This window comes from Panthera uncia, chromosome F1, assembly GCF_023721935.1.
Source record: "Panthera uncia isolate 11264 chromosome F1, Puncia_PCG_1.0, whole genome shotgun sequence".
Lineage (NCBI taxonomy): Eukaryota > Metazoa > Chordata > Mammalia > Carnivora > Felidae > Panthera > Panthera uncia.
The window spans coordinates 63,039,180-63,054,233 of NC_064813.1; the positions used below are offsets into that span (position 1 = coordinate 63,039,180).

Consider the following 15,054-nt stretch of genomic DNA (forward strand, 5'->3'; position numbering starts at 1 on the left):
GCAGCGTCCGGAGCCTCCTCCTCGGCTCCCGCCGCTCCTGCCGCCGCCGCCGCCGCCGCCGCTTCCGCCCGCCGAGCCCGAGTCCGAGCCCCGCGCGCCCCGCCCGGCCGGCCGGTGACGTCACGGCGGGGGCGGGGCGGGGGCGGGGCTTGAGGGAGGGCCGGCGGGTGGGCTGCCGAGGGCCGCTGCCCGCGCCCCCGGGGACTGCGGGACCCGGCCCTCGGGTTTCGTTCTTTCCCAGCGGGACACCCTCGTCGCCCGGTTCCCTTTCGGTGGCCGCGGCGGCTGGGACCCTGGGGAGCACAGAGTGCGTTAGGGTTTAGGCGTCCGGCGGGCCTCGGGCCTCTGATCCTCTTAGCTGGCTGACCTGTGTTTGGAAAAACCTCTCTCCTCCCCTTCTGGGTCAGGGGACCCGCTAGCGAGGGATCGGAGGCTGGCTCGGGCTTCTCCACATTGGGGGCGGGGGCGTGGGTAGGGATGCAGGCGGGAAGCAACACGGGGCCTCGTCCCCTTGACCTGGAGCCCCGGATCTTCTCTCCTCGGGGGTGATGCCCCGTTGTGTTCTTCTCACCTTTCCCGAATATACCGCCCTCCTGCCTTCCCCCCACCATGATGTAATTTTATTTTCTGGGGAGGAAAAGAGCAGCAGTGAGCTCAGCATGCAAATATAGACATCTTGCAACGCCGCACTTAGCTCTGTCTCCTAGCTCTGCCTCTCTGCCCAGGCCCAGCACCCGGCGGCGGCTCTCAACTTCCTCTCCACCCCTAGGGACTTTCCTCCCCCAGATTCTCAGCCAGACTGAAAGAGGGAAGGAAGAAGTGGGGAAGCATCTGTCTGCACCCCCATCTCCAGCCTGAGGTCTCTTGCCTCAACTCTGGCAGGGTCTGGCCCTGGGAAGAGGTCCGGGCCCCACCAGTTCCCCCGGCGACCTCTGGGAACGATCGCCCTGGCTTCCCTAGGTTCTGGCCTGGCAGAGCCGGGTTGGCCTCCGGGACCCCCGCTTTCTTGGTCTACACTGCCCCAGAAAGAGGCTCAGGCTCCTGGCATCTTGGGTTTTCCATAGGCCTTCTCTCTGCTCTTCAGTGGCCCTCTCCTGGCACCACACTTCCAGAGTAAGACCACCTCGTAATCTGCCTTTGAAGATATCTCATTCGTTCTGCGTTATAGGACCGAACATCATTTCGCTGACCTGTCGTTAAGACTCAGAGAGACTCAATGGTGTGTCTGTAGTCAGTGACAGGCTCAGATCTTCCGGAGGCAGCAGGCACGGGGGACTGGGGCTCCGTGCTGGCTCCCGTCCTTTCTTGGGTGGTTTATGCCTCTGAGACTCAGTGTCCTCACCGGTGAGATAGGGACGCTGATGCCCGTCTGCCAGGGCTCTTCTGAGATTCAGAAATCGTCTCTGAGCACTGGCACAGAGGGGGGCTTGAAACCTAGAAGCTTCTAGTTAGTGTGGGACCTCCCAGTGACCTGTACTAGATCATAAGCTCCCTGTTAGAATCGCATCCGCCCAGGGCCCACAGCACGGATTAGACTGAGCATTAAATGGTTACCAGTTGGGTAAAAACACGGTCTCTGCTCCACACTCCTGTGCCTTCTGTAGGAGCATGTCCCGGGTTTGTCTGTAGAGGTGACGCTTCGGTAACCTCGTGTCTCCTTCTTCCATACCGAGCGGCCCCCTAGTCTCTCAGCAGCACCTTTCCACCTGACCCATGACAACTGTCCCATCTGTGAGTTCTGGGCGCGGTCAGTGGCTTGGTTCCGTGACTCGACGCCTGGCTCCCTTGCCCATACGCCAGCCTGGGCTGTGCCGGACAGAGCGCGGACCCCTCCAGGCAGGACCCCGGCGGCCCAGATCCAGGGCCGGGGGAGGATCCTGAGTGTACGAAACTCGATGTCTCCTCTCTATTTGGGACCACGACTCGGGGCCACGCTTCCCCAATTCCACCTCGACTCTCCTGGTGGCCTCTGAGTGTGAGAGTCCCCTCCCCTCCCCCTGCGCATCCCCCTGGGCACTGCCACAGGATCGAACTCAAACTCTGCCACCCGCCATGCCCACCCATCCTCGCGGCCACCCCTGGAACATCCGTCTCTGCTTGCGTCTCTGGTCTCTCCTGTGCCCCCCCACTCCCCCGCATGATACACATGAAAAGCACCTGCCCGTGCTTTTCAGGTTTCCCACTGACTGCAAGGTGCCTTCCCGAACTCCTTGGCCCCGTCGGACCCCACTCTTGATCGAAGGCCTAGAAAAATGCTCACTCTATGAAGCCATCAGAGACCCCTGTGACCTCTCTCTTCTGAGCCATCCTGCTCCTTTGTTCCTTCTTCCAACAGACGTTTGTTAAGCGCCATGTTTTGTGCGCCAGGCCCTGTGGGCACAGGGGCAAGGGGCCCCCAGTCCAGCGGGGGAAGACAGGCGTGTATATGACGATCTAGGGTAGGACACGCTGAGGACTGGAGTAGGAGCGTAGAGAGCGCGCGGCGTGACCCCAGAGGAGGGAACCGCAGGAGGGGCCGCCTCTGGGAAGGCCTCACCGAGGAGGTGCTATTTGGGCTCAGTCCTGACATTCAAATAAGAGCTGCGGGGGGGGTGCTATCAAGCGGCCCGTAATCACTTAATTCCTCATTGCTTTGTGTTTGTCTTCGATTGTTCAGTTGCTCGGCTGTACTTCCCAGGGAGGCTAATCAGCTCGGGAGCAGGGACGGCCCGGCCCTCTGCCTTCTCCCTGAGCCTGTGAGCGGTGAGCAATGCCGGACAAACACCGTGTGCTGGGGGGCGGGGTGGGGGTGGAAGCTTGTTGACCAGTAGCGGATAAATAATCCACTCTCCTCTGGGACGACTGCCTGGAGGGAGCCCCCGCTCCTTCTATCGGCGCCCTCACAAGGCACCCACACCTAACACTCCCCCCCCCCCCCCGCCACCCCGTCCTCCGGCTGCCCCTCTCCTGCCACGGGGTGAGGCCTCCTCAGCAGACACTGGTTCTTGCTGCCCCAGATCCTTTATTGAGGCCTCTCATTTGACCCAAATACATTAACAAGAGATGGCTGAGAGACGGCCCCAAACACAGGGCCCGCCCTTCCTCCTGGCCAGGGACAGGCCGGTCAGAAGGACGCAGGATTTGAGAGTGCGGGGAAGAGCGTGCGCGGGTGGAGGGAACCGAGGAGGAAGGAGTCCCAGGAAAGATTGTACGGAGTGATGGACGAGACGAATAGCGGGCCCAGGGCCACCGTGGGATAGGACACGAGTCAGCTGAGGCGCCCGGGCTGGCACGCGGGTGAAGAGTGGGATCTGTCCTCGTCCGGTGAGGGTCAGGGGCTCAGCACTCAGCCGGCGGACCCCGGCGCGCCCCAGGGCAGAGAGTGACCCGGTGTCCCTGGAGGGGCCCAGGGAGGGCCAGGGGAGGCAGAAGAGATCACGAGGAGGAGAGCGGGCGGGCTGGGACGCGGCGGCCACAATAACTAGTCGTCGTCATCGTCCTCCTCCTCGTCGTCGTCCTCTGTGTTGATCTCGCCCTCCAGCACGTCCTCTAGCCAGTCCTCCAGCTCCTCAGCCGAAGGCAGGTCCTCCTCGTCGTCCATCTCCAGCCACACGCTGTCCGCCTGGGTGAGGCACACACAGGGGACCCGAGCTAAGCCCCACTCAGGTCTTCAGACCCGTCACAGGGCTCCCCGAGTCCTTGCCTACATCCTCCGTCCCTTCCCTGCACCTGTCACGGCCGGGAGCGGGGCGGGGGGGGGGGGCGCTGTTCAGGTGGAGGTCTGGGCTGGGATAGCGATGGAGAAAGTGGCTTGGCGAGGAGACCTTCTCCCTCAGCCTCTCCAACACACCCGTCGTGCCCTTGACGAGGGACCACTGGTGGCTCCTCGTGGCCGGAGAACAGAGCCAGCAGCCCTTCAGATCAAGGCTTTCCTAACCTGCTTTCCCAGCACCGTCCGCAGAAACCTCTCGACTCTCACGCCATAAGAAACAAAACAGCGACAACAACAAATGACCTGCCCTTTCCAGAACCTGGTATTCGTTTCCCTACTTTTGACTTTTGGCACTAACTTTCCCATCGGTCTGGGGGTGGCTTCTCACAACTTCCACGTGGGGGACTCCTATAGGTTGTCCAGGCTCCGCTTTAAATGCCACTCCTTTGAAACCCTTCTCTCGGATTCTCTGCAGCAGAAGCAGCTTTGATTTCTGTGCCTCCCTGGCATTTTATGGGGCCCTTTACGATAGAGTTTACGAGATCCGGCCGCGTGGTTAACAGAACACCTGCCTCCCCCGTCGGACTGACAATTGTATTAACGAAAAGACTGTGGCTCCACTCAGTTCGCCTCCGCGAGCACGTCTGAGGCACCTGCCACGAGGGAGCGAGAAGCTTTCTGCCCTCAAAGGGCTCGGAGTCGGCTGGGAGGGGCAGGCATAACACACAAAGAGCCACAGAGAAGTCACGTTCTCAATGCCAAGTGGGCGCTGGGAGTGGCGAGGAGGGGCGGGACTCCAAACGGGGGGTCTGGACATACTTCGTGGAGAAGACGGGCTGTGACCCGGGCCTTGAGGATGAGAAGCCAGTTCCAGCAGGGGTGTGTTCAGGGCCCGAGTCGCCCCCCCTCCCCGCAGCCATGAGCCCAGCCGCGTCTCATTCGTCTGGGCGGGGTTCAGTGCCCAGTCAGCAGAGCAGGGGACGGGAGCTGGGCCGGGAAGCAGAGTCAGGGGCCAGCGGGGCACGAGGGAAGGAGACTCACATCAGTAACGTTGACGACTCCTATCTGTGGGGCCGACAGGTCGATGTCAAACGTCTTCTCCCAGTATGGCACCAGCTGTGAAGAGAGCATGTGTGGTTAGTTAACATGAGTCCAGGAACACACGAGTCCCGGAGGGCGAGCGCGAGGCTCAGTCCAGGGGTAGGGGAAGGTCCCCGTGAACCCATGTGGATGGGGGACAGGCCCAGCCGTAAGGCCCAAAGGGAAGGAGTGGAGGTAAGCAGTGACAGGGAAAAATCCCAGAGGGAAAGAAAGTATCAGGAGGGTCGGCTGGAGACATTGGCCTTTCCCTTTCGAGGAAAACTGCGTGGCAAACCCCTGTTTCCTGAGCCTTGATCTGTTACTGCGTGACCTTGTGACCTTGGGCAAGTCACTCCTCGATGACCCTCAGCTTCTACACGTCTAAACTGAGGTCATTATCCCTGGTCATTACCAACGTTCCTCACGTTTCCATTCGTTCACGCTTTCAACAATGAGTATTGGGGGGGGGGTGCCTGGGTGGCTCTGTTGGTTAAGCATCAGGCTTCGGCTCAGGTCATGATCTCAGTTTGTGGGTTCGAGCCCCGCATCGGGCTCCGTGCCGACAGCTCGGAGCCTGGAGCCCGCTTCGGATTCTGCGTCTCCCTCTCTCTCTGCCTGTCCCCTGCTCACGCTCCATCTCTCTCTCTCTCTCTGTCTCTCAAGAATAAATAAAAAATGTCAAAAAAAATTAAAAAATAAGTAAACATTAACGAGCGCTAGGTGTTGGGGATCCCGCTGGGCACAAAGCTGTCCCCCGACAATGGGATCCCTGTGCTTTGACTCTGTGATTGTGTAGACCCACCTGCAGAATAGGATGTCCATCTGGCCCCCCCCCCCCCAAAAAAAAAACTCTGGGCGTTTGTAGGAGAAGTCAGCCCTGGGCACACAAGCTACCCGCCTAGCCTCTGCTCTGGGAATCGGGTGCCATGTTCCGTGAGATTCACTTCCCATCCTGCTTTCCCCTTCTCAGGGTGCCTTTCCTGCCCGCGGCGCCCTCGAACCTGTACTGGACATAACCTCCCGAGGTCCTCGAGCCAGGAGTTGGGGCCGGGACCCTGAAGGAAGCTGGTCTCAGAAAGTGCCACTGTGAGGCGGGGGGTGGGGGTTAGGAGAGCCGTGCCCCTCACCAGTGGGAAGTCGTCGGGGTCGATCCAGATGATGCTGAGGTCGGGGTTATCAGTGTTATCTTGAGCCACGGACTTGAGCGTCTCCAAGAACTCGTAGCCATCTTGTAGGGAACACAGGGAAGAAGTGTCAGGTGGGGCAGGGGAGAAGGGGACACGGAGGCGGCGGGCATCCTGACGGCCCCCCACTGCCCGCCATTGCCCGCGGATCCCCAGGAATGCCTCCCGTGGAAGACTGTTCACTCACAAACACCCGCGTCCCCCTCTCACCGGTGCCCCCCCATCCAATCCTGCATTCCTCCCTCACCAGGATCAGCTTCTTCTGCGAAGGCCACAATGTGAATTCCGTCCATGTCGTCTTCCTGTTAGGGGGAGGGGGGCTTAGCTGTGCTCCCCGAAGTTAGAGAGCCAGACACACCCTACCTCTTCCTTGAACCCGAGTTGGATGGGAATCCAGCTTCTGGATTCCAGGACAGGTACGTCCTTGGGGTGGTGGCCCTGTCCCAAGGGACACGGCTCGCTTCAGTGCCAGGGCCCCCACACCTCTGTTGCAAACCCGCTAGCCCCAGATCTCGGGGCTCCTCCCCCCTGTTTTCTTTAACAGCTTTTGTGTGTCTCCCAGTTTGTGGCGTGTCCTTCGGAACGAAACCCTCCGCACTCTGCCGCTGCATCGATTTCCTACAAGCGAGGGCACAGCAGGTGGGAATATTCCCAGGGCTTGAGTCCTCAGTCACCCCTGCTCCCCTAGGGGCCCGGCCCCATCCAGGGGACACTCACCCAGGTTTCATACATGCTCTCGGGCTTCAGCTTCCTCAGGGTGGATCTGGAAGAGACCGTCACCACTCAGTGGGCGACAAGGATGCCCTCCCAGGGGGCCCTCGCAGCGGAGGCTGCCTCTGGGTCAAGCCTCGGGCACAGCCGGCTTGTAGCCCAGAACAGAGCCATCTGGCAAAGTCTAAGCTCTGGGCACGGGGCCCAGATCATTGCCTGGTTAAAGCAGGTGGGAGAACCCAGAGTGGGCCAGCGGACTGGGAGAGAAATCTTTGGAAGAAAGGTAAGACCTGGGCGTCTGGGCATCCACTCGTTCACTCATTACAGCTGAGAGTCTCTGAAGTTCTAGGCCCCGGGCCAGGTGCCGTGCCGATGGAGCTGGACGAAGCTGACCGGCCCTGCCCCGGTGAAGGGGACCAGAGTCTAGCGGGGGGAGTGAGAGTTGGTGGCGTTTATACCGATGAGTGGGTATTTCCAGTTGTGGAGTGCAGGCAGGGCCTCTCGGCCTCAGCACCACTGACATGTGGGGCCGGACAATTCTGTCGCGGGGGGCTGTCCTGGGGGCACTGGAGGAGGTCAGGCAGCGCCCCCGCTTCTACCCAGCAGCGCTCTCCTCAACCGGAAATGTCTCCCACGCGGCCAGTTGTCCCCTGGAGGGCCAAGTCCTCCCCCACCTCACCCCTGTCAAGAACCACTGGTGCAGGGCGACGACGAGGAAGGACAGAGCCAGATCTGGGTTAGGATCCCATTCTGACACCCACTACCAGTACCCGTGGGGTCTGTTGACCCTGCTCCCCACCTCCTGTGTTCCTCCACGAAGCTGACAATCTCCTCCTCGCTGTTGGGCTTGTCTGGGATGGTCACGGGCTCTTCCATGAAGGCCTCGTAGAAATCAATCTCATTCAGCTTCAGGGTCAGCTTCTTTGCCACCTTTGGGGGAGGGGGTGGGGGGAGTGGAGCAGGGGGATGTGGGTCACGGGGCGAGGCAGCGTCACGGGGAGCAGCCCTTAGAAAGGAGGTCAGACAGCCTGGGCCCTTGTCACTGCCACTGTGACGATGGACAAGTGTCTTGACCGCTCTGGGCTTTGGCTGAACGCTAGAGGGGTGGGTTAGGGAATCTAAAATCTTTGGGGCGCGCGTGAGAGGCCTGAGGTGGGGGTGGGGTGAGGAGTGTCCTGTGTAGGGAGGGACCGTAGGTTCTGGGAGAGAGGTCTGGAGGGCAGCTGTGGGGAGCGAGGGGGACCCCATACGGCCGCGGGGAGGAGAACCTTGCTGTCGAAGGTGGCGAAGAAGGGGATGTAGGGGTGAAACTCCTCCGCGGCGTCCTCGTAGGCCTTGTAATCTGAAGGAGTAACTCGGAGTCAGTCTCTGGGGAGGCCAGGGTCGGCCGGGGAGCCACGTCCCCTCTGTTTCTCCCCAAGGCTCCTTCGGCCAGAGGGGTTCGTTCTGAGACCCCACCCCTCAGTCCTCTGAGAGCAGCTGCACTTCAGCGGGGAAGGTGGGGCGCTGGGGGTGCCCATCTGGGAGCCCCCAGTGCAGGTGGGTCGGAGAGAGGAGGGCGTAGAGATGGGGAGACAGTGGGCCGAGTGGGGGTTAGGGGGACAGATAAAACGGGGGTCCAAGGAGGGACACCTGGGAGTTACCCACGCTCTGAATCTTTGCTCTTGAAGTAGCCAATGAGCTTGATCTCGTCCTCAATGTTCTCAAATGCCTGCAGCTCTCGTTCACCCTCGATCAGTTCCACGGGATCCTCTAGGACCTGGAGGAGCGGGGCCAGCGGCGAGAGTGTGAGTTCTCTCCTCGCTGGAAGGAGGAGGAGAGGGAGGAGGGAGGCAGGGCTGAGAGGGAGGCAGGGGCTGTCCATCACCTGCAAGCGTGTGTATGTGTGTGTGTGCGTGTGCGCGCGCGTGTGTGCGTGCATGCACATGTGCATGGCTGGACTCGGTCGGCGAAGGGTGTCAAGACTTAAAGCCACGCCGTTAGGGGCAGGGGACCCTCACATCGAGTAGAAACTCCACCAGGGTGTCAGCAGAGAACTCGCCATCGTACTCGATGACTTCATCTCCCTTGAACACGTAGATGCTGTCTTCTTCCGTGAGTCCTGGCGAGCCAGAGCCAGAGGTGAGCCCGGCCGCCGGGCTGCCCACCGGTCCAGGGCCCGCGCCAGCGTCCCTGGACCCCACGTCCTCCTCTCCACTCTCCCTTCCCCCGCCCCTCTCCCCTCCCTTCAGACCCCACAGCCCTGAGATCTGTGCCGTTGGCTCTAGTCCAGGCGGCTCTCCAGGGGGTGTGTGTGGGGGGCAGGGGCTCTCCGGGAGAAAGTGGGATCAGCGGGGGGTGGGGGGTGTTAAGGGGACATAGGGAGATGTGGGGTCTAACAAGGTGTCCCCCCTTCCCTGGTTTCCTTCACCTCCTGGGAGGACTCGGGCCGCTCGCTGCCCGTCCAGCCCTCTAACCCACTGCTATTACCGACTAGATGACTTCATCACTGACCGTCCTCCCCAGCCACACCCGGAGCCCAGTTCTGGCCTGTGCTGCTCCCTGGTGGCCGGTGTATAACCCCCGGGGCCCCAGCTCTGGACGGAGGGGTGTGACTGAGCCTCTCCAGCCTCGCAGCCGGTGGTGTTCCCTGGCGTCCCCTTTCCCCCAGCACCTAGCCCTGATTCTTAGGTGAGTTTAAAGGCCACCCGCCCCCCTTTCTGGGATTTGAGCCTGGGTCTCTCTAAGGAGTAAAGGAGATGCCAGAACCCCAGCCATAATCGTCCCAATTTCGGTCTCCCCGCCCCCACCTCCGACTCCATTCCCAGTGGGCACCGTGGGGCCCTTGGCCTAGACAAGGGCTGCCCTCCGAGTCGCCGGCCTGGGCTCCGTCCCACACTCCAGGCCTCCCCTGTCCCACACGCTGCCTCCCCCCTGCCGGTCCCTTACCTAGTTTCTTGGCTACTGCCGCGTCCTTCTCAGAGTCCACCAGCCCGAAGCCAACGCCCTTGTCTTCCAGGACTTGGGCCGCTAACTGGAGGGAACGAAGGGTTAAAGTCGGCTCCAGGATTCTGTTCCCATCTCGGGGGGGGGGGGGGGCTTCCCCGGTGGGGTCGTTTGGGGAATAGAAGACTTGCCCTGGGTGCCGCGCGAGGATCCGGGCCCTCTCCCCGCGCCCTGCAAGCCTACCCCTTTGGTCTGCGGTCCAGTGTTGGCCCCTGACCCCTACGTGGCCCTCGTCGGTGTGCTTCTGATCCTGCCCTTGAAGGTGTGATCCTTCCCGGTTCCTGAGGGGGTTCCTGAGGGAGGCCCTGCCTGCAGAGTGACTGAGGCCCTGCCCCCCCATCCTGATTGAAGGCCACGCTCGGTGTGGGGTGACATTAGAAGTCCCTGAGTAACCCCCACTGGGGAGAGCTTTGGAGGGCAGGAGGGTGTGGGGGGAGTCTGGTCATGTCCCTGAGGAGTGGGGAAAGCCAGAGGGTCACGGTGGCCACCTCTTGTTACCTTCAGAGGCAGAGACTCCAGCAGGCCCTAGAGGGGACCCAGGCAGGGCACTCCTCCCCCTCTTTACCCCAGCCCCTCACCCCCACAGGACCCTGCCCCCTCGGCCTCCCGGCTGGACCCTGGAGCCCGATGCACTCTGCTGAGGGCGCCCCACCTAACAGACCCTGGTGCCGGATCCTCAGGAGGATGGGGAAGGGAGGCTGCTGGCAGGTGGATGGCCAGAGATGTTGAACGCTCAGGATAAAAATACTCAGCGCATTAATCAGATGGCAGGCTCTAGCAGCCACAGGGACACACACACACACACACACACACACACACACACGGGAGCCTGCGGTCCTTCCTCCGGGCGGGCCGAGGCCCATCCATACTGCCAAGGGCTGCAGAAGCTTGGGTGAGAAGACATCCTTATCCCAGGATGGAGAGTGTGTGTGACCACACGTCCCAGTTGTCCCCAGACACAAACTTTTGCTCTCGTTCTGAAGTCCACTTGGGGGTGGGAGGAAGCTTCCCGCAAAGAGAAGCGGGGGAAAGGCATTCTGCAAGAATTTTCCAACCAGGGCATGCAGCCTGGCCCAGTCTGGGCAGGGAGAGGGAGCGAGGGAGAGGGAGCGAGGCCACGGTGGTCTCCGTGAAACCTCCAGCCGGGAAGTGGATGCAAACGAATGTCGATGAATGTCGATGAATGTGCAAACGAATGTCGATGGCATTTAAAATTCATACCGGGCGGGTCTCCTTGGGGTGCAGCAACTAGACCGGGGCCACAGCGCCCCACAGTGCGGCTCTTGCCCTGTCCTCTGAAGAGCGTCCCTTTCCTTTTTGGAGCCCCCCTTCCAAGGACACCCGGGCCCTGGCCAAACCCAGCGCTTCGCGGCGTGGAGGCGAGGTCTCCCCGCAGCCTTTCTGGCCCACGACGGCCTGACTGGGGTGGGACTTTGGGTTCCAAGTCTCCCTTCTCTTGTGGCGAGGGCCACACGCCCTTGTGTCCACTGCTGTCCCTCGCGCCCCCCCCCCAGGCCCCCTCAGAGGCTGCTTGCACTCCCCGGCTGGGGCTCACGGTTGGGGGGGGGGGGGGGCGTGCCCCGTGGGCCTGCGGAGCCCCCCCCACTCACCTCCAGGATCAGCTCTTCCATTTCGAACTGTCTCTGGGAGGCCTTGTCGTCCTCAGGGGGCTCGTGGTAGAGCAGCGCCAGCACCTCGTACTTCTTGAAAATGTTCTTGTAGTTCTTCGCGTTGACGTTGACCACGCGGTCCACACCGTCGTACTCGGGGAAGTCCAGCCCGTCCTCCCCCCGCACCCCCGGCCGGGGTGTCCCCAGCAGCAGCAGCAGCAGCAGCAATGCCAGCCGCGGGCCGGGCACGGCCGCGGCCCCCATCCTGTCTGCAGTGCCCATGGACGTCGCGGGGTCTGGGTCGGGTCGGCTCTCCCGGTCCAGAGGAGGGTGGCCGGGGCAGGGAGGGGCCCTGGGTCCTGAATCCCCACTTAGGGGCTCACGGTGGGGGCGGGGTGGGGAAGGGCCCAGAGCAGTGGACAGAGGACACTGCTGGGTCCCGGACAGGCTGCCGACAGAGCCAAGAGCGAAAGGGTCAGGAGGAGGGATAGGAGCAGGGGGCGGGGAGGGAACCGGAGCCGGCCCCGAAGTTGGCACCCGTCGGCCCCCACCTGGTCCCATCTAAATATGTCTCTCGGCCTGGCAGGAGAGAGGATAACCTTCTGCGGCCAGGGCAGCTCCGCGAGGGCCGAGACCCTCCCACCTCCTACACCTCACCCCGCCCCCCGGCCTCCCAGAGCCCCTCCCCCACCCCTTCCCCGCCGTCCAGGACTCCTCAGCACGGTCCCCACGCCGGCCTAGAAGCTCATCGCCATATTAAGAAAGGAAAAGGCCTGAGCTAAAAATAAGACCAGATGAGTCGGAGGTAAATGATGCTGGGCTGGGGGAGGGGAGGTGTGGGGTAATTAGGGAGAGCCCGGGGAGGGCCAGGGTACTCGGACTGAGGGGAATGGGGGTGGAGAGGAGGGATTCTGGGTCGGAGATCGAATTCACGAATACAGAGCACGAGGGGCACAGACGCTGGATTGCCTCCCCGTCTTGGTCGGAAAACCCGGGAAGCTCCTCCGGACGAGGTCTGTTTGCTCGGTCCCGCGGGCGGAGGGGGCCGTGAAAAGCAAGCGGGCTGCAGAAAGAGACCCCCTTGCACTTCCCTTCAGAGAGCCAGGACCAGGGATGAGGTCATTCTCTGAATAAAAGATGGAGCCTCGTCCAGGACTGGCCACCTGGCTCGGCCCCGGCCAGTTTCCTGTGCTTCACTCAACACTCCTCAGTCGGGACGCAGGGAAGGACGGGGCGGGCGGGGGGCAAGGAGCCCTGGCTCCCGTCCACCCTGCAGACGTGCGAGGCGGGGGTTTCTCTCCTCGAGGAGGCCCAGGAGAGGAGGGGAACCGTCCAGCCGCCTCCTGCCTCCTGCCTCCTGCTCGTGCTCTGCACTCCCATCAAAGGGGACCCGGTTCTCCAGGGCACGCGGGGAGGGAGGCTTCCCCAGGCTGGACCACGATGCATTCTCGCAAAGGGGATCAGGCGTAAACGCCAGGGGACAGGTTAAAACCCGAAGAGGTGGGACCTCGACCCGAACCCCAGCCGAGGAGGTTGATTCATTCTGTGCACCTGAGAGTTGGTGGGAGGAGGGACTTTAACTTCCTGCGCCCCAGCCTGGGGGACGAGCACCAGAGAGGAGCTCCGCTCTAGGCTCCTGGGAAGGAAGGACCCTCTTCTTGGCCCTCCAGGGCTCTTACCATGCACAGGGAAACTGAGGCACGAGGGAAGCCAGGGAAGAGTCTGGATCAAAGTCAGAAGTCCTCCCTTCCCACCCTGAGGGATCTCCGACTTTGGAGAAACAGGGTTTAGTTTGCACCCAGGCAGGGGCGTGACATTATCTTAGGAGGAATAACTTTGCCCCCTCCTGTGGGGTGGACCTTGCACAGCTAAGCAAGGAAGGCCACAGAAAATCTCAAGAATGTGGCAGGAGTGGGTCCAAGAGAGACAGCTGTCACTGGAGCAGGAGAGGCCGGAGCTAACCTGAGCAGGGCTGGTGGGAGCTGGGGAGGCCTCAGAACGTTTCTCCTGGTCTCACAGGAGAGCCGCGGACGTGCCCACAGCCCCGCAGCCAGAGGGCAGGAGGGAGGGCCGGGACTTCTTCCCTCCGCCGCATGTTGGTGGGGGGTGAGACCCTGGAACACCGGCCCTGTCCCCCAGGACGCTGACCTCCTGCTCCCCCAAGGATGTGAGATGGGGCGAAAAGGTGACCTTGGCCCCGCAGCCCCCCCACCTTCTCCCACTTCGTTCCCACTCCCTGCCCTTGGCCCTCCAGGCCTAGCCAGTCCTTCCCAACAGCTGTACCCTCCCCTCCTGCCCCCTGCCTGCTCTCCCTGCTGCTGTGTTCCCTACTTTCTGCTCTGTCCCTTCTCTCTGAGCCCCTGCCTTCAGGCCCTTGGACTTGTAAGCCTCAGCCGCTGATATCAAATGACCCTGAGTTGGGGCCTCTGTATTTTTAACCCACCAGACACCCGAGGCTCCTGCTACTGAAACCCGAGGAGCTGGCCCCTCCGTGCTCCCCGTGCTCTCCGTGCTCCCTCACTCCCACACCCTGGCCCCTCTGTCCTCCAGGTCTGGTTCAGCCCTGTCAGCAGCAGAGAAGGACCCCAGGCGGATATAGCCCTGTCCCTAGGGGACCTGGTGCTGGAGGGGGGAGGTTGACAGGCGGGAGAGACCTCAGGAGGGGAGGAGTGGCTGGTGACCCCCTACGATGGCTTCCTCTTTGCCAGCCCACGGCCTCTCGTTCCCTAGAACCGTCCGCGGACCTTCCTCCCTCGCCGTCCTTTTGTTCTGTTTTGTCTTTTGTTTTTTGTTTTGTCGGTGTATATTTTCGGCCCGGCCCACGCTGGGGGACTAGTCTGTGGGTGGTTAAGGGCACAGGTTTTGGAATCCGACAGACCTTGGTTTCCTCATCTAAGAAACAGGGTGGCTGATAAGAATCTGTTTGTTGTGTGAACTCGCGGATGGGGCGTGCGAGCCCCTCGTCCCACTGCCAGGCACGTGTGCTCTCACTTAACACATACGCTTTGTTTTTGGTGACAGTCTACGACTTCCCCCAGCTTTCCTTAGCATTTTCCCCAGCCCTGCGGGCTTTGGGGACACGGCCCCTGAAGACGTGTGCCAATGAGCTGACCTGCAGCGTGAAGCCCAGGGAGCAAGAGCCAGCAAGTGGGTGAAGGGGGAGGGGCCACCTCCGAGGGAGACACTCCCAGGCTCGTCTTCCTCCTCCACCTGCGACCAGCCCGGAGACTGGCGGAGACCAGGATTTGGGGAATGTCTGTCACCCTGTGCAGAGCCTGGGGTGCGAGGGGCAGGGGCGCTTCACCCACAGTCAAGGCTCCAGGGATCCAGAATGGGGTGGGGTCAAGATGGCCCGACAGCGGGACGCGGAAGGCGGACCGGCGGCCCCGTCGCCAGAGGAAGGCATTCACCACTCGCCGTGTGACACTTCTCAGGTCCTGTCTGGACCTCAGGCTCTTCATTGACTTCATAAGGTCTTTTCTAGCGCTAAAGCTCCATGAGGAGTCCAACCGCCAGCCGGGATGTGACGCCTGCGGCCCCCTCTCTAGGCGGTGGCTCTGCTCTTTCTCCCTCGCCCGCACCGGTGTCTCTGATCCTGCTTGACTTGTCCTGGCCTTGTTTTCCTCCACATCTTCAGACTCGAAGTTGGGGGCTAACCCTCGAGGGGCAGGGATGCTTGAGTCCAACCCCCGCCCCGCCTCCACTTGGTCCCCGAAAGACTGTCCTGCGGGGCTCCCGTGGAGATCTAGGGGGACGGTGGCACGATAACCCCCTGTCTCCAGAAACCAGACAG

General features: G+C 61.9%; 1 protein-coding gene across 1 annotated transcript; it reads right to left on the reverse strand.

Annotated features, from left to right (window-relative positions):
- Nucleotides 1-2,987: 2,987 nt before the first annotated feature.
- CASQ1 (calsequestrin 1) lies at nucleotides 2,988-11,587 on the reverse strand. The gene is made up of 11 exons (XM_049634701.1): nucleotides 11,262-11,587; nucleotides 9,595-9,679; nucleotides 8,667-8,767; nucleotides 8,314-8,425; nucleotides 7,935-8,008; nucleotides 7,466-7,596; nucleotides 6,673-6,718; nucleotides 6,203-6,257; nucleotides 5,899-5,999; nucleotides 4,733-4,807; nucleotides 2,988-3,601 (listed from the first exon to the last, which is right to left on the reverse strand). Exons 1-11 carry the CDS (start codon nucleotides 11,541-11,543, stop codon nucleotides 3,461-3,463), a joined length of 1,203 nt encoding a protein of 400 aa, XP_049490658.1. The 5' UTR covers nucleotides 11,544-11,587; the 3' UTR covers nucleotides 2,988-3,460.
- Between the last annotated feature and the right edge of the window lie 3,467 nt (nucleotides 11,588-15,054).

Excerpts from the sequence above, each read along its gene's own strand:
- CASQ1 (XM_049634701.1), bottom strand. The coding sequence starts at position 11,543 with ATGGGCACTGCAGACAGGATGGGGGCCGCGGCCGTGCCCGGCCCGCGG. Across the intron at positions 9,680-11,261 it reads TGGAAGAGCTGATCCTGGAG|TTAGCGGCCCAAGTCCTGGA; the intron begins GTGAGTGGGGGG and ends CGTTCCCTCCAG. Across the intron at positions 8,009-8,313 it reads CAAGAGCAAAGATTCAGAGC|ATTACAAGGCCTACGAGGAC; the intron begins GTGGGTAACTCC and ends TTACTCCTTCAG.